Below are 22,465 nucleotides of genomic sequence, written 5' to 3'. Positions count from 1 at the left end.
TGTCTCGGCTCACTGCAACCTCTGTCCCCTGGGTTCAAGCGATTCTCCTGCCTCAGCCTCCTGAGTAGCTGGGATTACAGGCACGCGCCACCACACCTGGCTAATTTTTGTATTTTTAGTAGAGACGGGGGGTTTCACATGTTGGTCAGGCTGGTCTCGAACTCCTGACCTCGTGATCTGCCTGCCTTGGCCTCCCAAAGTGCTGGGATTACAGGCATGAGCCACCGTGCCCAGCCTATTTTATTTTTAATTTAATTTTTTTTTTTTGAGATGGAGTCTCACTCTATCGCCCAGGCTGGAGTGCAGTGGCACAATCATGGCTCACGGCAACCTGCACCTCCTGGTTCAAGCAATTCTCCCTGCCTCAGCCTCCCAAGTAGCTGGCACTACAGGCAGTCGCCACGATGCCCGGCTATTTTTAATATTTTTGAGTAGAGATGGGGTTTTGCCATGTTGGCCAGGCTGGTCTTGAACTCCTGACCTCAGGTGATCCGCCCACCTCAGCCTCCCAAAGTACTGGGATTACAGGCGTGAACCACCGCGCCTGTCCAAATGTACTAAGTTTAAATGCCCAAGTCTACTTAAAGATAAATATTAAACAGTAATATAACAGGTGTTTAGAAAATAGAGTATACAATATTGGAGAATACATGAAACGAGCAGTTGTTAATTCTTGCCAAATGTATGGATGAATGGAAGATATGCACATCCCCACTCTACAATTGAGGAAGCTGAGGTCCGGAGTGACAAAGCCAGTTCTTCAGGGTCACACAGGTAATCAGTGATGCACATAGGACCTCAGCCCACATCTCCTGCCTCGTCACACCATACCATGTCCACTCCCCTTAGTGTGCTCCTGGACTGTTCCAAGAGTCATGCCCCTGTGGATGGAGAATGGCCCAAGGCCATTGCCTATCACTGATGTCTTTCTTCTCCATTCTTCCAGCAAATAAAAGCTCATCAGAGCCCATGAGGAAGAAAACAAAGTTTTCCTCCAGAAACAAAGAGGATTCCACTAGGTAAGATGTCACTGTGGGCACCAGAGAAGGCAGGACAGTGGGCTGAACGGAAGAAAGTTGTGGTCTCACTAAAGCCACACTCTGTTTCTTGGCTTCCAAGCATTCCCAGATAATCACATTTTGTCCACCAATCACCTTAATCAAAAAAAAATTTTTTTTTGAGACAGAGTCTTGCTCTGTTGTTCAGGCTGGAGTGCAGTGGCATGATCTCAGCTTGCTGCAACCTCCACCTCCCAGGTTCAAGCGATGCTCCTGGCTCAGCCTCCTGAGCAGCTGGGGTTTCAGGTGCGTGCCACCAGGACTGGCTAAGTTTTGTATTTTTAGTAGAGACGTGGTTTCACCATGTTGGCCAGGGTTTTTGAGATTGTAAACAAAATCAACTGAACAAAACCATGCTGAAATACCTATGAGGTATTCAGTCGTTACAGTCATCTTTGAAGTATACACACATGACATTAGATGACACAGAGGAGAGGGGCTTCTGTTGCAGAACCACACTCATCAGGCTAGGGAATGTAGGCAACACCACAGCACCTCTCCGGAGAACCAAACACCAAGGGCTGAGCTGTGTCTACTTTTCAGGATCAGCTTGGCCTTCAAGACGTCAGTCTTCTCACCCATGAAGAAGGAGGTAAAGCCATCTTTGACGTTCCCAGGAAGCAGACCAATGAGTCCAGAACAGCAGCTCCTTGTCATGTTACAGCAGGAGATGGAAATGGAAAGTAAAGAAAAGAAGCCCTCTGAATCGGACCTGGAGGTACGTTCTTGTTGCCCCCTTTCCCTCAGTTTGCTGAGGATTGCTCTTGGCATCTCAGTGATTCTAAATTCAGGGAGAACGGCAGAATCACCTGGGAAATGTTTGAAAAACACCAAAGTCTAGAAGCAAGACAGGCTACTGGAGAGGGCGCATGTTTGTGTGCTTGTGTGAGTGAGAGAGAGAGTGTGTGTGCATGTTCTCTGCCCTAGTAAGTGATGGAAATTGATACCTTGGGTCCTTTCAGGATATAAGTTGCAAAAATGGTGGCCCATAGGCTAGGAGTGCCAGATTTTGCAAGACAAAAAATGGAACACGTAGTTAAATTCAAATTTTAGGTAATGAATAACTTTTTAGTATAAGTATATCCCAAAGCATCCCATATTTTATCTGGGATCTCTATCATAGGCTGAATTTGGCCTGTAGATGTGTTTTAAGAATGAGGTGGCTGGGCATGGTGGCTTACACCTATAATCCCAGCACTTTGGGAGACCAAGGCAGGTAGATCACTTGAGGTCAGGAGTTCAAAACCAGCCCAGCCAACATACTGAAACCCCGTCTGTACTAAAAACAAAAAAAAAAAAAAAAAAAAAAAAAAAAGCCAGGCATGGTGGCAGGCACTGTATTTTCAGCTACTTAGGAGGCTGAGGCAGGAGAATCGCTTGAACCTGGGAGGTGGAGGTTGCAGTAAGCTGAGATTGAGCCACTGCACTCCACCCTGGGCAACAGAGCGAGACTCCATCTCAAAAAAAAAAAAAATGAGGTGGCTGGGCACGGTGGCTCATGCCTGTAATCCCAGCACTTTAGGAGGAGGAGTGGCAAGGATCACTTGAGCCCAGGATCTCAAGACCAGCCTGGGCAACATGGAGAAACCCAATCTCTACAAAAATTAGCTGGGCATGGTGCCATGCATCTGTGGTCCCAGCTACTTGGGAGGCTAAGGTGGGAGGATCACTTGTGCCTGGGATGCTGAGGCTGCAGTCAGCTATGATTGTGCCACTATACTCCAGTCTGGGCAGCAGAGTGAGACCTTGTCTCAAAAAAAGGTAGGGGGAGGGATTCACAACCCTTTCTGGGACAAGACAGCCTATCCCTCGGTCCCCTTCTCTGATACCTCAGGCATCCCGGCTATGATCATGCCACCACACTCCAGCCTGGGCAACAGAGCAAGACCCTATGTCAAAAAAAAAAAAAGAATGAGGAAAGTCTCACATAGGCTACATTTTCCAACTTCTCTTGAGAAAACTAAAATATTTGGTGCTAACCAGTTGCTACCTCCTTTAGATAAGAAATACACTCTTCAGTTCATCACAGTTCCCACCATTCCTTATTATTTTCTTCGGTCTAGACAACTTTCACTTATTAACATTACCTGCCTGGCTCTAGATAGATGTTGGAGTTTCCAACCAATCTTAAAAGAACAACAAAACTTTAGAGCAAATGTCTTGTGGATTTAGGGTGTATAATAAAATGATTAATAAAAACTCACAGTGACTATGTGCTGTTGGCAAAATTCCATGCTAAACCCTCTACCTACTTGACCCTACTTGAGACCTGGGTCCTATGGTTATCTCTATTGTCCAGTTGTGGAAAGTGGACTATAGACTGTTTAAGCAATGTGCCAAGGGCTACAGTGCAGGAGACAAAACTAGAACTTAAAGCATGTCTGGCTGATACTAAAGTCTCTGTAGTTTTTTGTTTTGTTTTGTTTTTTTTTTGAGAGGGAGTCTTGCTCTGTTGCCCAGGCTGGAGTGCAGTGGCGCAATCTCAGCTCACTACAACCTCTGGCTCCTGGGTTCAAGCGATTCTCCGGCCTCAGCCTCCCGAGTAGCTGGGATTACAGGTGTGTACCACCCCACCGGGCTAATTTTTGTATTTTTAGTAGAGATAGGGTTTCACCATGTTGGTCAGGCTGGTCTTGAACTCCTGACCTCAGGTGATCCACCCACCTCGGCCTCCCAAAGTGCTGGGATTACAGGCGGGAACCACCGTGCCCCGCCAGCAACCTCTTCTGATCTGAAACTTAAAAACAGACTTCAAGCCCTTTCCTGACACTCTGTGCTTCTCCTCTGTCTGAAATTAGTCATTCTCAGAGCCACTCAGCCATGCAGCAGCTCAGAGGCAAACCCTAAATATACAAAATTTCCTGAAGTCACTAGGTTCCACTGGCCATTTTTGTTTCATTTGTGTGTTTAGGTTGCTTTCGAAACTCAAAAGCCCTTGCTTGAATAAGAACTATCAGCTGGGTGCGGTGGCTCATGCATGTAATTCCAGCACTTTGGGAGGCTGAGGTGGGTGGATCACCTGGGGTCAGGAGTTCGAGACCAGCCTGGCCAACATGGTGAAACCCCGTCTCCACTAAAAATACAAAAATTAGCTGGGTGTGGTGGTGCACACCTGTAATTCCAGCTACTTGGGAGGCTGAGGCTGGAGAATCACTTGAACCCGGGGGGCGGAGGTTGCATTGAGCTGAGATTGCACCACTGCACTCCAGCCTGGGTGACAAAAGTGAAATTCTGTCTCAAAAAACAAACAAACAAAAAGAACCATCGTGGATCTTGGACTTTGGGGATATTTTTCCCCACTGACAGCTACAAGCTACGGGATCAAAGTGTTTTATAGTGGATCATTGCTGTTGAGGAGGGTGAACTATTTGAGGCCATTTTAGGAACTTGTCATTCCTCTTCTTTTTTTTGAGATGGAGTCTTGCTCTGTTGCCCAGGCTGGAGTGCAGTGGCACGATCTCGGCTTACTGCAACCTCTGCCTCCCGGGTTCCAGCAATCTTCCTGCCTCAGCCTCCCAAGTAGCTGGGACTATAGGCGTGGGCCACCATGCCCAGCTAATTTTTGTAGTTTTTAGTAGAGAGAGGGTTTCACCATATTGACCAGGCTGGTCTTGAACTCTTGACCTGGTAATCTGCCCACCTTCGCCTCCCAAAATGCTGGGATTATAGGTGTGAGCCACCGCACCTGGCCTGTCATTCATTTTCTTAAAGGTCACCAGATATGCCACCTCCATCCTTGGACTCTGCACTCACTCCACTGTTCCTATCTGGGTGGTATTTGACAAATCCTTCCTTATACCCCACTGACATCGCTCTGGTTTTGGTTGAATCCTCTGAAGTCTTGGGAAAAATTTGCCAGTGATCTCCTTGCCATGAGTGTGAAGCAACAGGCCCAGAATGCATGGTTATGGCAAGCGAAGGGTGCGGACGAATGCTGTGTGAATGGGGTCCCTTGGCAGCTGATGGGCAGAACAGGTGAGCCCATGATCCAATCATGACCATTTTCTTGCTGGTGGTTTGTTTATGGAAGAGATATAATTACTATCTGACCAATGGAATTCGCAAAGACATGATTGCCCCTGAGGAGGGTGAAGTGATGGTTCGGATTTCAAACCTGATTTCTAACACGCTGCTGACAAGTCCCTTCTTGGAGCCCCTGATGGTGGTCCTCGTGCAGGAGAAGGAGAATGACTATTACAGTAGCCTCATGAAAAGCATTGGTAAGGCTGGTGGGCATAAAGGGGGCTGGGGAGCTTCTATGTAGTAGATGTAGAGGGCACCTCCTTCTTTTTTATTTTTATTTTTGTAGAGACAGGGTCTTGCTTTGTTGCTCAAGCTGGTCTGGAACTCCTGGGCTCAAGCAATCCTTCCTCCTTAGACTCCCAAAGTGCTAGGATTACAGGCATGAGGCACCATGCCTGGCCTGGAAGGCACCTTCTTTCTTCTCACTTTGTCATTTGCCACCCTGGTTCCACTGGAAATACCCAAAACATAATTTAACTGTTAATTCAAATTCCCCCACCCCCCTACCATCACTGATGGCTACACCAGCACTTCACATATTCACGTGCATCCCCGTAATCTGCAGATCTTATTAAAATGCAGATTCTGACTCAGTAGATCTGAAACTGGGACCTGAGATTCTACATTTGTAAAGTTTAAACAATTTTTTTTTTTTTTTTTTTTTTTTAGTGACAGGGTCTCCCTATGTTGCCCAGGCTTGTCTTGAACATCCTGGACTCAAGAGATCCTCCTGCCTCCGTCTCCCAAAGTGCTGGGATTATAGGGATAAGCCATCACACCTGTCCAAGATTCTACACTTCTTCTTTTTTTTTGAGACAGTCTCACTCTATCGCCCAGGCTGAAGTGCAGTGGTGTGATCTTGGCTCACTGCCACTGCAGAGGTTGGTCAGGATTTCCAGACCAAACTGGGTAGACCCCTGGGTTCAAGCGATTCTCCTGCCTCAGCCTCCTGAATAGCTGGGATTGCAGGCACGCACCACCATTCCCAGCTAATTTTTGTATTTTTAATAGAGATGAGGTTTTGCCATGTTGGCCAGGCTGGTCTCGAATTCATGACCTCAAGTGATCCACCCACCTCAGCCTCTCAAAGTGCTGGGATTACAGGTATGAGCCACCGTGCCGGGCCTGCTACTTGTTCTTTATGACCCAGCACAAATGTTGCTACCTCTATGAAGCTTTCTACCAATCTTTCTTAGTATGTAAAACATTTGGTCTCTAAATTTCTAAGTGTCATGGATGGTATCATCCATGGTGGGTTTTTTGTGTGTGCATCTATTTTGGTGTCAGAAATCAATCAGTGACTAATGAGGTATCAGCAAATCTTATGTCATTGTCATGCATGATACTAGACATCCTACCAGGGCTCAACCCCAGATTCTAAGTGCTCCATACCGTGAAGTCACCCTCCTCCTTCCTGTAAAATACCCTCAGAAAGGAAACAAACACCAAGAGTGAAGCTTCCCCAGTTGAATTATACCCACGGGAATTACCCATGACCTTGCAAATGGACAGAGGCTTATTTACATTCTAAGAGTCGAAACTAAGGCCAGGTGTGCTAGCTCACGCCTATAATCCTAGCACTTTGGGAGGCTGAGGCGGGTGGATCACCTGAGGTCAGGATTTCAAGACCAACCTGGCCAACATGGCAAAATCCCGTCTCTACTAAAAATACAAAAAATTAGACAGGTGTGGTGGCGGGCACCTGTAATCCCAGCTACTTGGGAAGCCGCGGCAGGAGAATCGCTTGAACTCAGGAGGCAGAGGTGGAGGTTGCAGTGAGCTGAGATTGAACCATTGCGATCCAGCCTGGGCGACAGAGCGAGACTCTGTCTCAAAAAAAAAAAAAAAAAAAAAGAATTGACGCTAAGGTCAGGCATAGTAACTCACGCCTGTAATCCCAGCACTTTGGGAGGCTAAGGTGGGAGGATCACTTGAGCCCAGGGGTTTGAGACCAGCCTGGCCAACGTAGTGAGACCCCGTCTCTATATTAAAAACAAAACAAACAAAAATACGAGTTGAAGCCAAGAGCACAACCCTTACAGCTTAGTAACGAGGTGTTTGCCCTTTCCGGTTGTAGTTGATTACATCCTCATGGACCCAATGGAGAGAAAACGGCTCTTTATTGAGAGCATTCCCCGCTTGTTTCCTCAAAGAGTGATCCGGGCCCCTGTGCCCTGGCACAGTGTCTACAGGAATGCCAAGAAGTGGAACGAGGAGCATCTGCACACGGTGAACCCCATGATGTTCAGGCTGAAGGAACTGTGGTTTGCAGAGTAAGAAGTCCCTCCGTTTTTTTTCATTCCCTTTCTTTACCGCATCCATGCATAAGCAAGCCTATTCTGCTGTACACAGTGGGAGGAGCCCTGACAGTGCAGAGAAATGAAAGAAAAAAATCCTAGCCCAAACGTGCACGTGAACTCTAAGTGACACCTCTCCTTGCAGGCTTATGTGGCCCCCCTTTGTGTCCCCAGGGCACCCCGTGCCTATCTCTAAGCACTGGAGTATCCTGCTTAATTGCACAGAATTGGAGCCAGCCTGCTCAGGTCTAACTCCTAGCTCTGCTGCTTCACAGGCATATATGTGTGTATATATGCTTTCTTTATCTCTAAATTTGTGATAATGTTAATAAGTTTCCACTTCATAGGATTGATAAGAGGAATCAATAACTTACTACATCCAAAGCACTTAAAACAGTATCCAATATAACCTAAGCACCAGTAATTGTTAATTTGGCATTACCTCCATTACAACATCACCCTCAGTTTTGTTTTGTTTTGAGACAGAGTTTTGCTCTTCTTGCCCAGGCTGGAGTGCAGTGGCACGATTGTGGCTCACTGCAACCTCTGCTTCCTCGGTTCAAGTGATTCTCCTGCCTCAGCCTTCCAAGTAGCTGGAATTACAGGCATGCACCACCATGCCTGGCTAATTTTGTATTTTTAGTAGACACGGGGTTTCTCCATCTTGGTCAGGCTGGTCTCGAACTCCCGATACCAGGTGATCCACACGCCTTGGCCTCCCAAAATGCTAGGATTACAGGTATGAGCCACCGTGCCCAGCTCACCCTCAGTTATAATAGAATGTTTACGTATTTGTCTCCCTCTAGCCTGTGAGATGTATACAGGCTTGAGTTTTATTTCTTTTTGTTTGTTTGTTTTTGAGACAAATCTTACCTTGTCACCCAGGCTGGAGTGCAGTAGCACAATCTTGGTTCACTGCAACCTCCTGCTCCCAGGCTCAAGCAATCCTCCCACCACAGTCTCCCAAGTAGCTGGGACCACAGACACATACCACCACACCCAGCTAATTTTCTGTATTTTTTTTTATAGAGACGGGGTTTCACCTTGTTGCTTAGGCTGGTCTCAAACTACTGAGCTCTAGCAATCCGCCCACCTTGGTGCCCCAAAGTTCTGGGATTACAGGTGCAAGCCACCATGCCCAGACGGTCTTATTCCTTTATGTAACTCAGTGCCAGTGCAGGGCTGGCAAGCAGTGATCTCTGAGGTATTATTTATCAATGATTAAATTGGCGAAACTCTGTCTCCAAAAAAAAAAAAAATTGTAGGAGTCCAGATGAGGCAGAAGCCACCTTTTTTCACTCTTTCATTTTTTAAAAATGTGAGATATCCACATTCCATAAGATTCACCCTTTAAAAGTACACAATGCAATAGTTTTTAATATACTCACAAGTTTGTTTAATCCTCACCACTGTCTAATTCAAGAATATTATTATCCCCAAAAGAAACCCATTAGCAGTCACTCCCCATTCTCGCCTTCCCCCATTTCCTCCCAACCACTACTCGATTTTCTCTCTCTATGGATTTGCTTTTTCTGGACATTTCATAGAAGTGGAATCATGCAATATATGATCTTTTGTGTCTGGTGTCTTTCAGTGAACAATGTTTTCATCCTTCATCCACATTGAAGCTTGTTTTTTATGGCTTCCTTTTTATGGCTGCATACTAATCCATTGGATGGCTGTCTCACATTTGTTTTATCTGTGTATCAATTGCAGTGGCCCTGGAGGTGGAAGACTGTGGTATTTTTAGTGAGCCCTTCACGAAGGGGTACAAATCCTGGTGAGAGAATGAAGACACCGGAGTTCACTGAAAGGCCAGGTTAATGAAATGATGAGCTGCCCCCATCTGAGTTTTTAATTAGATAAATTAGAGGCAGATATGCTTACTTAACTTTGATTGGCCGAACTTATTAGCAGCTCATGTATTTTGTTTTGAGAGGATCTCTAGCTTTGAACATGTTCAGTCTTAAGGGAGCCCTGTGGCTTGGAGAACCTACTTGTTTTTCAAATCCTTAGTTTTCTTTTATTTTAAAAAGGAATGAGGGGGTGAAGTCAACCTAAGACAGAGCCCACCAGTGAAAAGAAATACCTGTATTCTCTTCTTTGAAATGAATTCAATTTTCTAAAGCCTTGGAGGTACCCGTCAGCAGTCAGGACACTGAGAAAGAATAAGTAATTTTCTAACTAGGTGAAGCATATAAAATAATAATTTATAGAATAGGATCTGAATTCTGGTTCTTGTTGTGTCTCTGATTAACAGTATAATTTGAAGAAAATTAATCCCTCTGTGACTCTGTTTGTTTCTCTCTCTCTTTCTATCTTTCTTTTAGACAGGGTTTTGCTCTGTCACCCAGGGTGCAGTGCAGTGGCGTGATTAGAGCTCACTGCAGCCTCAAACTCCTAGGCTCAAGGGATTGTCTTGCTTCAGCCTCCCAAGTAGCTGGGACCACAGGTGCACGCCACCATGCCTGACTAGTTTTTAAATTTTTTGTGGAAACAGGGTCTCTCTATGTTGCTTAGACTGGTCTTGAACTCCTGGCCTCAATAATATTTCCCGCCTCACCCTCCCAAAGTGCTGGGATTACAGGCGTGAGCCACTACCTAGTCTGACCCTATTTTCTACGTGCAAATGGGAATCATCATAGCAATACCTACCTCATGGAGCTGTTAGGTAATGAAAGTGCTTAGACTACTGCTTGGCACACAGTAGTTGCTCAATAAATGAACGTATCGCTTTAAGTGCAAGCGTGTTTACGAACTAAAAAAATAACATAGAAACTAGTGAGGAAGTCGGTCTTAGAGCTAGGTGAATTGCCAGAAACGTCATGCTAAGAAGATAACAGATAATCACATGTATGTGAGTTTACACTGATCATGTAGCAAAGATGGCAAATTGTTGAGCCTATAGCTTCACTGAGAAGAAAGGCTTTTTACCACTTGTTTTTCATGGTTCTCTGAGGAAGATTATGCTAGCAACAGAAACACAAAGTGAACTGAAATCATTTAGAAGAATTTTATGAACTGAACCAAAAAAATCAGCAATAAGAGCCTGGGCGTGGTGGCTCATGCGTGTAATCCCAGCACTTTGGGAGGCCGAGGCGGGCAGATCATTTGAGGTCAGGAGTTCGAGACCAGCCTGGCCAACATGGTGAAACCCTGTCTCTACTAAAATACAAAATTAGCCGGGCGTGGTGGCATGTGCCTATAATCCCAGCTACTCGGGAGGCTGAGGTGGGAGAATCACTTGAGCCTGGGAGATGGAGGTTTCAGTGAGCCAAGATCGTGCCGCTGTACTCCAGCCTTGGTGACAGGGCGAGACTTCATCTCGAAAAAAAAAAATCAGCAATGAGAAAGATTGGTTAAGGAAATGATATAGAGCTATTTTCTTATGTGACCTGCACTATTTAACTTCAGGTTCTTAGTGTTCAATGAAAGGTGGGTGGGGGTTGAAGGCTAAAGTGAGGATTGTGGACTGAGAAAAGAATAGGAAATCTGGTCTGGTCAATGTGGGAAGTTTGTTAGGATTCTATGAAAGCTGAGTAACAGAATTATCAAGTGGGGTCAATGGCCACATTAGGGGTGGCTGTCTAATGTGTGGTGAGTGAGGTCCTCTGGGCTTGTCCTTGCCTAAAAGTGCTTTGCGCCTGGCGAGATAAGATGAAAACTAAGCTCATCACCTCCACCAAAAAACTAGAAATGCAGCCTTCAGGATTTGGGGAGGATGAGGAGAAATGCCTAATTGGTCATTAAAATGAATGATGAAAATGAGAGGCAAGAATTTAGATGAGCTGAGAAATTGGGCGAAGATCCAGTTTGGGAAGTAGTGACAAGGAGGGATCATTTAAAGGAGCGATTTATAAATGAATGGAATAGATGTCAGGAAGAGAATTGGTGGATTTTTGAGCTAAAAAGAGGACTTGGGAAGTGTGGCAAAGGACAGGGCATCCATCGATCTGGGAGAAACAGGCGAAAGTAAGCGTGTCATAGGAGAGGGCAGAAGAAGATTTATCTGTTCATTCAACAAATATTCACTGAGCGCCCGCATTGTATAAGGTACCACGCCCAGGAGCGTTGTGTCTGTCTTGGTGAACCTGCCCCCAGGGGGACTGGTGGTGTTTCCTGCAGTAGAACACCCGGTGATTGTAGATCAAAGTAAAATTCTGCCTGGACTCATTACAGAAACCTACGGGAACCTCATCACAGCTGCTTTCATAGAGGCCGTGGGGATCTGCCCTGGGGGTCCCAGTTGAGTGGCATGAGCATGGCGTGGAGAAGTGGTCCATGAACATGTAGCCAGCACTTTTCTGGTTCTCTTTCCTACTACAGGGCTGCCATGTTGCATAACTCTAGTGGACATCATTCATGTAGAACACAGTATGAATGGTGGCCTCTGCAACTGTCTGATGCAATAGCACTAGACAGCCACATCCTTGGTTGACCGACATTTAGCTGCTATGCCTGATGGGTTAATAGGAGGAAAAAAACAAAAAATAAAAGTGGAGAGCTTGACCAGGCATGGTGGCTCACACCTGTAATCCCAGCACCTTGGGAGGCTGAGGTGGGTGGATCACCTGAGGTCAGGAGTTGGACACCAGCCTGGCCAACATGGTGAAACTCCATCTCTACTGAAAATACAAAATTAGCTGGGCATGGTGGCGCGCATCTATGGTCCCAGCTACTTGGGAGGCTGAGGCATGAGAATTGCTTGAACCCCGGAGGTTGAGGGTGCAGTAAGCCAAGATTGCGCCACTGTACTCCAGCCTGGGCGACAGAGCGAGACTCCGTCTNTTTCCTACTACAGGGCTGCCATGTTGCATAACTCTAGTGGACATCATTCATGTAGAACACAGTATGAATGGTGGCCTCTGCAACTGTCTGATGCAATAGCACTAGACAGCCACATCCTTGGTTGACCGACATTTAGCTGCTATGCCTGATGGGTTAATAGGAGGAAAAAAACAAAAAATAAAAAGTGGAGAGCTTGACCAGGCATGGTGGCTCACACCTGTAATCCCAGCACCTTGGGAGGCTGAGGTGGGTGGATCACCTGAGGTCAGGAGTTGGACACCAGCCTGGCCAACATGGTGAAACTCCATCTCTACTGAAAATACAAAAATTAGCTGGGCATGGTGGCGCGCATCTATGGTCCCAGCTACTTGGGAGGCTGAGGCATGAGAATTGCTTGAACCCCGGAGGTTGAGGGTGCAGTAAGCCAAGATTGCGCCACTGTACTCCAGCCTGGGCGACAGAGCGAGACTCCGTCTCAAAAAAAAAAAAAAAAAAAAAAATAAGTGGAGGGCTTGATGAGAGCTTTTTGTTAGTTTTTGCCTTTCCTTATCCAGCCGCTCTATTCTACTGATATACTCTGGACAACTCTAGCATCAGTAGTTCTAGGAGGTGTCACTCAGGCATAAGATACAAAATAAACATATATTAGGTCCAAAGGCTCTTTTCTCTCTTGGCTTCCAAACTGTGAGTTTGTTTGTTTCTTTCATTCATTTAGTCATTCATTCATTCACTCGTTTAACAAATAGGTGCCAGGTCCTGGTTATGTGCTAAGCATTGATTTAGTGCAGTAGATAATAGAAGTGAGTTCATTTTTCTAGGGGGAAAACAAACAATAAATATATTAGGTAAATAAATTAGATAATATATTAGAAGGTGATGGGTACTATGAAAAGAAAAATTAGCCAGAGTAATGGGGATAGGCAGTGTGGTTTGTGTGGGGCTGGGGCGGGGCTGCTTGCCCATAAAATACTTGTTTGAATCTAACAAACTTCCCCGCCACCCCTGTTCCACTAATGGGATGGATGCAGCTTAACACCAGGGTGCATTTGTTTTTGTGTTTGAGAAAGAGCCTTGCTCTGCTGCCCAGGCTGGAGTGCAGCGGTGCAGTCTCGGCTCACTGCAACCTCTGCCTCCCAGGTTCAAGCAATTCTCCTGCCTCAGCCCCCTGAGTAGCTGGGATTACAGATGCCTGCCATCAGGCCTGGCTAATTTTTGTATTTTTTTTTTTTTTTTTTTTTTAGTAGAGATGGGGTTTCACCATGTTGGCCAGGCTCGTCTCTAACTCCTGACCCCAAGGGATCCACCCACCTTGGCCTCCCAAAGTGCTGGGATTACAGGCCTGAGCCACCGCACCTGGCCCCAGGGTGCATTTCTTGACAAGCAGAGCACTCACCCATTCTGGCCCTTTGGACGGGGCAGAGCCAGCACAACCACACACCCAGCCATGGTAGCCTTTACTGTGAAGGTGACATTTGAGCCAAAGCTGGAAGGTGAAGAGGTCAGCCCCGTAGAAGTCGAGGGGGATGAGTACTGGAGGCAGCAGGAACAGCCTGTGCAATGGACCCAAGCAGCAGCAGGTGGGCGTGTCTGGGAAACAGTATGAGGTGAGCGTGGAGCATTGTGAGTCAGGGAGGCGGGTAGGAGAGGAGGTCGGGGTGGGGAGGTGGGGAGAGGTGACAGGCAAGACAGGAGCAAGAGAGATGGCACAGGGTGCAAAGCACCTAGTGGGCCCCAGTCACTAGGCATGCTTTTACTCTGAAATGGGAAGTCTTTGGAGGGTTTTGAGCAGATAGAATCTGACTTAGGTGTTAAAAGGATACCCCTCATAATGGAGAAAACTCTCATTTCTTCTCACTGGTTGGTCTTTCTTCGCCCTCATAGTGACAGGAGTTAGAGGACTTAAAGAGGCTTTTTTGGCTCCATAGGCTTTTTTTCCTTTTTCTTTTTGGAGACAGGATATTGCTCTGTCACCCAGGCTGGTGTGCAATGATGCAATCCTGTAGCCTTGACCTCCCTGTAGCCTTGACCTCCTGGGTTCAAGCGATCCTCCTGCCTCAGTCTCCTAAGTAGCTGGAATTACAGGTGTGCACCACCACACCAGCGTGTCTTTTTTGTTTTTGGAGAGATGATGTCTCACTATATTGCCAGGCTGGTCTCAAACTCCTGAGCTCAAAGCCATCCTCCCTCTTTAGCCTCCAAAGTGCTGGGATCCATAAGCTCTTTATTTTAAATCAAAGCAGTCCTCAAAGTTGCCTTCAAGAGCTCACCCAGAGGCTTGGGTGAATACCATTTGATGATGAAGATGGTGATCTGCTTGGTCCTGGCCTCTGGGTCTTCACTGTTGTAAAGAACATTGATTCGTCCATTTGATACCCAAGTTCTTAGCCAGCTGAGTCTCCAGCTGGTGCCACAACCCCGCCCCTTGATGGCTTTTGCAGAGTGAGGCACATCTAAGGCTCAGGATCACTCTTGGGTCACCTCATTTGTCCCCTCCCTGCAAGTGTTCTTTAGGACTTAGCTCCTGCCTCCTCAACCTCCCATATCCTCCTCAGGATCTTTCCCATATCCTGGAATTATTTTCATTCTGCTTAACTTTCCTCTCATTGAGAAACGTGAACACACACCCTTGGAACCTGCCCTGTGGGATTTGTTATTAAGTGTTCTTTAGCTTAGGAAATTTCTCCCTCTCTTTTGGCAGATTCAGAGACCTCAGGTTTGTTCGAACAGCAGAAATACTAGCGGGAAAATTGCCTCTGCAGCCTCAGGAATATTGGGATGTGATCCAGAAACACTGCCTGGAGGCGCACCAGACTCTTCTCAACAAGTCAGTATCTGCCCTCCGAGTGGGGATGCACCACGATACCTTAAAGACTGAAAACCCTCTGAAATGAAGCTGGTACCCAGCCTGGGGGTCGTCCCACCGGCATCCTTTTGTGTCTTTTTTTTTTTTTTTTTTTTTTTTGAGACAGAGTCTCTTTCTGTTGCCCAGGCTGGAGTGCAATGGCGCAATTTCAGCTCACTGCAACCTCCACCTCCCGGGGTCAAGCAATTCTCCTGTCTCAGCATCCCGAGTAGCTGGGACTACAGGCGCGTGCCACCACGCCCAGCTGATTTTTTTTGTATTATTAGTAGAGACGGGGTTTCACTGTGTTAGCCAGGCTGGTCTCAATCTCATGACCTTGTCATTCGCCCGCCTCAGCCTCCCAAAGTGTTGGGATTACAGGCATGAGCCACCGCGCCCGGACTCGTGTCCTCTTTTACTCATGTCCAGCTTCTTTCTGCCCCACGCTTGGTCTCCCTCTGCCTTCTTGAAACTCCCCCATCACCATTCCTTGGGAGGCTGTCACCCCCATTTCCTCCTCCTGGGATCCTTTAGACCAGCTGTTCCCGCCCGTTTCTGCAACAGGGACTGGTTTTGGGGAAGACAATTTTTCCACAGACTGGGGCAGGTAGGGGTTTCGGGATGATTCAAGCACACGACATTTACTATGCACCTTGTTTTTATGATTACATTGTAATAGATAATGAAATAATTCTACGACTCACCATAATGTAGAAACAGAGGGAGCCCTGAGCTTGTTTTCCTGCAACTAGACGGTTCCATCTGAAGGTGATGGAAGACAGTGACAGATCATCAGGCATTAGATTCTCCTAAGGAGTGTGCAACCTAGAGCCCTGGCATGTGCAGTTCACAATAGGGTTCACGCTCCTGTGAGAATCTAATGCCACTGCTGGTCTGACAGGAGGCCCAGCTCAGGCAGTTAACAAAAGCCATGGGGAGTGGCTGTAAATACAGATGAAGCTTCGCTCGCCCACCTGCTGCTCACCTCCTGCTGTATGGCCGGGTTCCTATACAACCAGTCTGTGGCCCAGAGGTTGGGGACCCCTGCTTTAGACCTTGCTGTGTTACAGGGGAATGCATTTGAATGACTTATATTCAGATGGTCCAGATAAACAGCCTCAAGATTTCAAGGCAAAAGGGTTTCTTACATTTACACAATCCTTTTTCGTTTGCAAATGCCTGCGAGACTACCTCCACAGCCAGAGAAATTCTCTTGTATAAAATGGTGATGATAATACCTGAGGATGAGTTTTCTATTAGCAGAGAAAATGTAGATGCAATCATTGGCACATAATAGCTGCTCAATAAATCTCCTACCTCTGTTACTACAACCAGTAGTAGTGCTTCTCTGACTGCTAGAGTAGTCAGAGAAAAGATGTAGCAATCAGAGAAAAGATGCGATAGGATGAAAAGGCCAGTGGTTTCCACCGGGAATTAGAAACTGGGGTACATGGGAGGAAAGAAACAATAAACCATCTATTTATTCTTCTTCTTTGTTGTTGTTATTTGTTTGTTTGTTTGTTTGTTTGAGACAGAGTTTCACTCGCTCTGTCACTCAAGTTGGAGTGCAGTGGCGCAATCTCAGCTCACTGCAACCTCCCATCTCCCAGGTTCAAGTGATTCTCCTGCCTCAGCCTCCCAAGCTGGGACTACAGGTGTGTGCCACCATGCACCATGCCCAGCTAATTTTTTTTTTTTTTTGTAGAGACGGGTTTTGCCATGTTGGCCAGGCTGGTCTCAAACTCCTGGCCTCAAGTGATCTGCCTGCTTTGGTCTCCCAAAGTGCTGGGATTACAGGCATGAGCCACCACACTTGGCTATTTCTTCTTTTGGTTTTCTGATTTCTACTATCAACTTCTGAGCAGCCAGGACCACACTGGAGTTTCTCCTTTCATGTTTTCTTTCTTCGCTCTTTGTTCTCTCTTTCCCCCTACGAAGTCTGAATCAGAGGCCAGGCACCTGCTAGAGAGAGAGAAGTTGGACAGAACATTCTAGTTCCTTATGCCCCTTTACCCCAATCTCTGATTATAATGAAGAAACTATAGACTCTTTCAGCAGGATGTGCCACCAATATCCCCTTTTCATTTGGGTGTTCTCAGTGGAAGAATAACCTGTTAATTCAAATCTTATTACTTTTTTCCCAAGAAAGAGGCATGGCAGGTAAGGTGGCTGGAAATTGAAAGTACTGATTTGCGAGGCTGCTTGGTGGAACATGAGCCCATCTGCCTCATCACTGAGCTCAGGGGGCATGGCAAGAGGGTTCCTTGGAGCCCAGAAGAGCTTCTCACGTGGACACCTTCTGTCTTTACAGGTGGATCCCCACCTGTGCCCAGCTTTTTACCTCACGGAAGGAGTACTGGGTTCATTTCGCTCCTAAGAGCAACTATGACACCTGTCGAAACATTGAGGAATATTTTGCTTCTGTGGCATCATTCATGTCGCTGCAGCTCAGGGAGCTGGTCATTAAGTCGCTTGAGGACCTCGTTTCCCTTTTCATGATACACAAAGTATGTCACGGACCTGCACTTGCGCCTTTTGAGGGGAATAACCTGGTTACCTGGTTAGAGCCAGGATTCTGTTGTGTATGTCCTCAGCTGTGAGCCAGGGCACAAAGTGAAATGCCTGACTTGCACCCACATCAGGCAGTTGTTAGTTTATAAAAATGCCTTCTTTTAGCTGGAAGAAGGATATTGAATGTTGCCAACACACACACACAAATGGTAAATGTGGCTGGGCGCACTGGCTCATGCCTGTAATTTCAGCACTTTGGGAGGCCAAGGCGGGTGGATCACCTGAGGTCAGGAATTCAAGACCAACCTGGTCAACATGGTGAAACCCCATCTCTACTAAAAATACAAAAATTTGCCTGGTGTAGTGGCGGGTGCCTGTAGTCCCAGCTACTTGGGAGGCTGAGGCAAGAGAATTGCTTGAACCCAGGAGGCGGAGGTTGCAGTGAGCCCAGATCACACCATTGCACTCCAGCCTGGGCGACAAGAGTGAAACTCTGTCTCAAAAAGAAAAGAAAAAAGTAAACGTTTGAGATGATGGATGTGCTCATTACCATGATCTCACTATACATTATATGTATCCCGTAAATATGTACAATTAATAGGTATCATTTTTTTAATTTTTGAAGAGAGATATAAAACCGTAAATAAAATCTTAAAAGTCCAGTCCAGCAGTGGATTGGAATAATTTTAAAAATAATTTCCTTAAATACATAGGAAATTTTCTTGAGATAATTACTCAGTATTAAGTTGGTAAAAATGTACAGAAGTAGAAAAGTTGTTAAGAAAATGTAAAGAAGGCTGGGCGCGGTGGCTCCGTAACCCAGCACTTGGGAGGCCAAGGGACGGCGGATCACGAGGTCAGAAGATTGAGCCATCCTGGCTAACAACGGTGAAACCCCGTCTCTACTATAAAATACAAAAAACTAGCCGGGCGAGTGGTGGGCGCCTGTGTCCCAGAATCAGGGAGGCTGAGGCAGGAGAATAGCGTAAACCCAGAAGCGTACTTTGGCAGGTGAGCATGAGATTGCGCCACTGCACTTCCCAGCCGGCGACAGAGCGAGATCCGTCTCAAAAAAAAAAAAAAAAAAAAAAAAAAAAAAAAAAAAAGAAAATGTAAAGAAAAATTGCAAAATTGCATAAAATCAAATACCTATGTCTTACAGTTCGAGGAGAAGGAATCATTTTTTTCATCCTCTCTGTTACAAGGAAGGGGTTGGAAAAGGTTTGTTTTCAATCTTTGGCTTGAAACATACAATGGCTTGTATGTTTCATTGCAGATATGGGCTTTTGTTCTTTGGTCTTGGCAAGGTGCACCTCCAAAGACAAAAGGCTTTGTTGACCTAATTAAGAACTTTTTTAAATGAAACTGTTTTAGTGAGGTCGAAATGAAAACTGAAAACACTGGCCGGGCGCGGTAGCTTATGCCTGTAATCCCAGAACTTTAGGAGGCCGAGGCAGGCAGATCACCTGAGGTCAGGAGTTCGAGACTAGCCTGGTCAACATGGTGAAACCCCGTCTCACTAAAAACACAAAAATTAGCCGAGCATGGTGGTGCATTCCTGTAGTCCCAACTACTCAGGAGACTGAGGCAGGAGAATTGCTTGAACCTGGGAGGCAGAGGTTGCAGTGAGCCGAGATCACGCCACTCCAGCCTGGGTGACAGAGCAAGACTCCAACTCAAAAAAAAAAAAAAAAAAAAAGACACTGAAAACAGTAAATCCTAGTTTTCAAAGCACCATAGCATTCCCTGAATTTAGATAGCCTAAAAATCGATATTCTTTTGAATTTTATGCCATGTGCACGTTTTAAAACGTGATAAAATAAAAAAAGTGATAAAATAAAAAATTACCTGGTTATAAATGGTTAAGTTTTCCAAATGAAGTAAAGATGAACAATTGGCCTTTTGCTCAAAAATATAGAAACCAATGGTGCTGAATTGCAATGTTAGCTCTCTAAAGAGGACCAATCTATAAATGTCATCATAATTGTCTACTTTGCTAAGCAGAAGAAACCCAGGAGTGGAAGCCAATCTCACTCTAAAATTCCACACAAAGGGAAATGTAAAATCTCCTATGTCTGGAAAAAAGAGGGGAATTTATAGGTGTTTGATATACAGTAGGTATTCACCAAATATCATCAGTCATCTTTAAATGGATCTAGAAACCTCTGTGTAAGAAGTACTTTACAGCTGCCTTATGACAATTTCATTAGGTGCTGTGGTTTATGAGGGTATCCTGGGTTACAGCTTTTGTAGGGAATTGGAAATAGCTCTATGTCAATATTTGTGTTGTAGCAAGGTTGACATTTTGAGTGTCTAAAATAAACTGTATGCTCATTAGCAACTCCATTCGGGGTTATACAGATTACGATTAATACTTTCAGACTGAATCAATAAATTTTTATTGAGCACCTATTAGGTACTATACGCTGTCTTAGGTATTTTGGAGGAGAGAGATGATCAGACATAGATCCTGCCCTCAACTTTAGAACAGAGAAGTTGAGATATGCATATAAATTCCTACCACAGAGAAAGAAAAAAATACTAGGCTGGGCCTGGTGTCTCATGCCTGTAATCTCAGCACTTTGGGAGGCTGAGGCAGGAGGCTCACTTGAGCTCAGCAGTTTAAGACCAGCCTGGGCAACATAGTGAGACCTTGTCTCTAAGGAAACAAATAAATTAAAAACAAACAAACAAACAAACAAACAAAACAGAGGAAGTAGAAATACACAAGTACAGAAGTGGGAGGAGATTATATCCAGCTGAGAAACAGGGTGGCTTCCCAAAGGAAGAAATGTTTTAGCTGAATTTTGAAGGATGGGAAGGATCTAGAAATTGGGTGCAAGAATTACCAAGCCACATAAACAAAAGGGAGTAAAGGCTTTGGGAAGGGGAGAGTGCATGGAGTCAGGGTGGGCTAAGCTAGACCCAATACATATTTTATTTGTTTTTATTATTTTTTTTGAGATGGAGTTTCGCTCTTGTTGCCCAGGCTGGAGTGTAATGGCGTGATCTCGCTGCAACCTCTGCCTCCTGGTTTCAAGTGATTCTACTGCCTCAGCCTCTCAAGTAGCTGGGATTATAGGCGCCCACCACCAAGCCTGGCTAGTTTTTTGTGTTTTTTAGTAGAGATGGGGTTTCACCATGTTGGCCAGACTGATCTTGAACTCCTGACCTCAGGTGATCCACCTGTCTCAGCCTTCCAAAGTGCTGGGATTACAGGTGTGAACCACGGGGCCCGGCCCCAGCCCGTATTTTAAATATAAACAGTGTATGATGCCCTTCATTGCCTTTTCTGGTCCTCATGTAGTTCTGTGAATGTATAAAATTCACTCCCTTAATTTTGGAAGGCCCGATTTTGTAACACTTGCCCTACCTTATGTCTCCTGAAGGATGGGAATGATTTTAAGGAGCCCTACCAAGAGATGAAGTTTTTCATACCTCAGCTAATCATGATCAGACTTGAAGTCAGTGAACCCATTATTGTCTTCAATCCATCTTTTGATGGCTGCTGGGAATTAATACGTGACTCTTTCCTGGAAATTATTAAGAACTCGAATGGAATCCCCAAGGTATAGTAGTCACTTAATCATTCATTTGCATGATTTATTCACTTACTGAATAAAATGTATTGAAAGAGGTTGTACAAGTCAGGTCACTGTGATATTCAGTTAAGGGAGCTTCACTTTGGAGATACAGCCTGAGTATACCCGCTTGACCCCAGACAGATGATGATTTGGACCATAAAGAAATATTCACGCGGCCCAGAATTGTGCTTCTAACAAGGGCATGAAGAGCTGCTTTGTAGGAGAATCGCTTGAATGCGGGGAGGCAGAGGTTTTAGTGAGCCTAGAGGGCGCCACTGCACTCCAGCCTGAGCGACAGAAGGAGACTCCGTCTCCAAAAAAAATAGAAAAAAGAAAAAAAAAAAGAGCTACTTTGTGAGAGAGGATAGTGTCCTCCATGATGTCAACTTCAATGACTGAGATAGGTCCCAAGCCATATCCCTGAGGTAATAATCCATCATGAATCCACTGTCATTAACTTGCCAAGAATTTTTAAAAATTTCCGTTTGAAGTTTCGCTTGTCTGTGTGCATGTTTGTTGGTTGGTTTGTTATGTTTTAGCCACTGTAGGCTTCTAGAGAGAAGAACCATTCCCTTCCTGGCCCAAGGCCTTTCCAGTTTGCTTTCCAGGGTAGAGTTACTAATTAAATTCCAGACACTTATTAACAAACTGTTATTACTAGACAGGATCATGCACGTGGATGTAACTCCTTTTAGTGCCGTCTTTTCTTAACTCCCTCTGATTGGTTAGTATGGCCAAAGGGCCATTGTCCAGTTCCATACAGGGAAGGGATCTGTGGGGTCTTGCTGGCTAGCTCCCTCACGCTCCCACCTTCTCACTCTCTCCATGCATTATGTGTGCTTCACATGGGCCTTGCTTATGTGAAACGAATGCCCAGGAGTTCAAGGTTGCAGTGCAAGGAGGCCCAAGCACTCTTCTCTTTGCAAATCGCTACTTATAGGGTTCTAAATGCTCCATTAAAACTGGGTATGTGGGAGGGGAAGAAACAGTGGGAAGCTCTCCTACGACCAGTATCCCTAGGAAGGAAATGGAAGAGAAGACCCTGTAATTTGGATGACTATGCATGGGGGATAGCTGAAATACATACCGCTTTAAACTCTCCTTCACTGCTGCTGCTGCTCATTGGCAATGTGTACAAGCAGCTGTTCAAGACCGACTTGGACTTCTCATTAGAGAGGAAAACTGGGTAGTAGGGGAGGAGGGGAGCACTACAGTAATATTCATTGACTCACACAATATTTTTTGAGCACTTACTAAGTGCCAAACTTTTGCTAGGCCCTGGGGATATAACAGTGAAGAAGTCAAATATGATCCAGGCCTTCAGGGGATTTGTATTCCATGACACACCTAGAACATCTCATT

At 45.6% G+C, this 22,465-nt stretch overlaps 1 protein-coding gene across 1 annotated transcript in view; it reads left to right on the top strand.

Moving 5' to 3' along the window:
- DNAH3 (dynein axonemal heavy chain 3) overlaps positions 1-22,465 on the top strand; it is a 215,466-nt gene that overhangs the window by 9,274 nt on the left and 183,727 nt on the right. The window contains 7 exon segments of the mRNA XM_017850181.1: positions 947-1,019; positions 1,602-1,776; positions 5,089-5,278; positions 7,159-7,354; positions 14,865-14,990; positions 17,320-17,515; positions 20,909-21,088. Of these exon segments, the coding sequence (XP_017705670.1) occupies positions 947-1,019; positions 1,602-1,776; positions 5,089-5,278; positions 7,159-7,354; positions 14,865-14,990; positions 17,320-17,515; positions 20,909-21,088 (1,136 nt within the window).

Source organism: Rhinopithecus bieti, unplaced genomic scaffold (genome assembly GCF_001698545.2).
Source record: "Rhinopithecus bieti isolate Rb0 unplaced genomic scaffold, ASM169854v2 scaffold_1918, whole genome shotgun sequence".
Classification (NCBI taxonomy): domain Eukaryota; kingdom Metazoa; phylum Chordata; class Mammalia; order Primates; family Cercopithecidae; genus Rhinopithecus; species Rhinopithecus bieti.
Note: the sequence above shows the minus strand (reverse complement) of the source record. Positions and strands in the feature narration are given on the sequence as shown.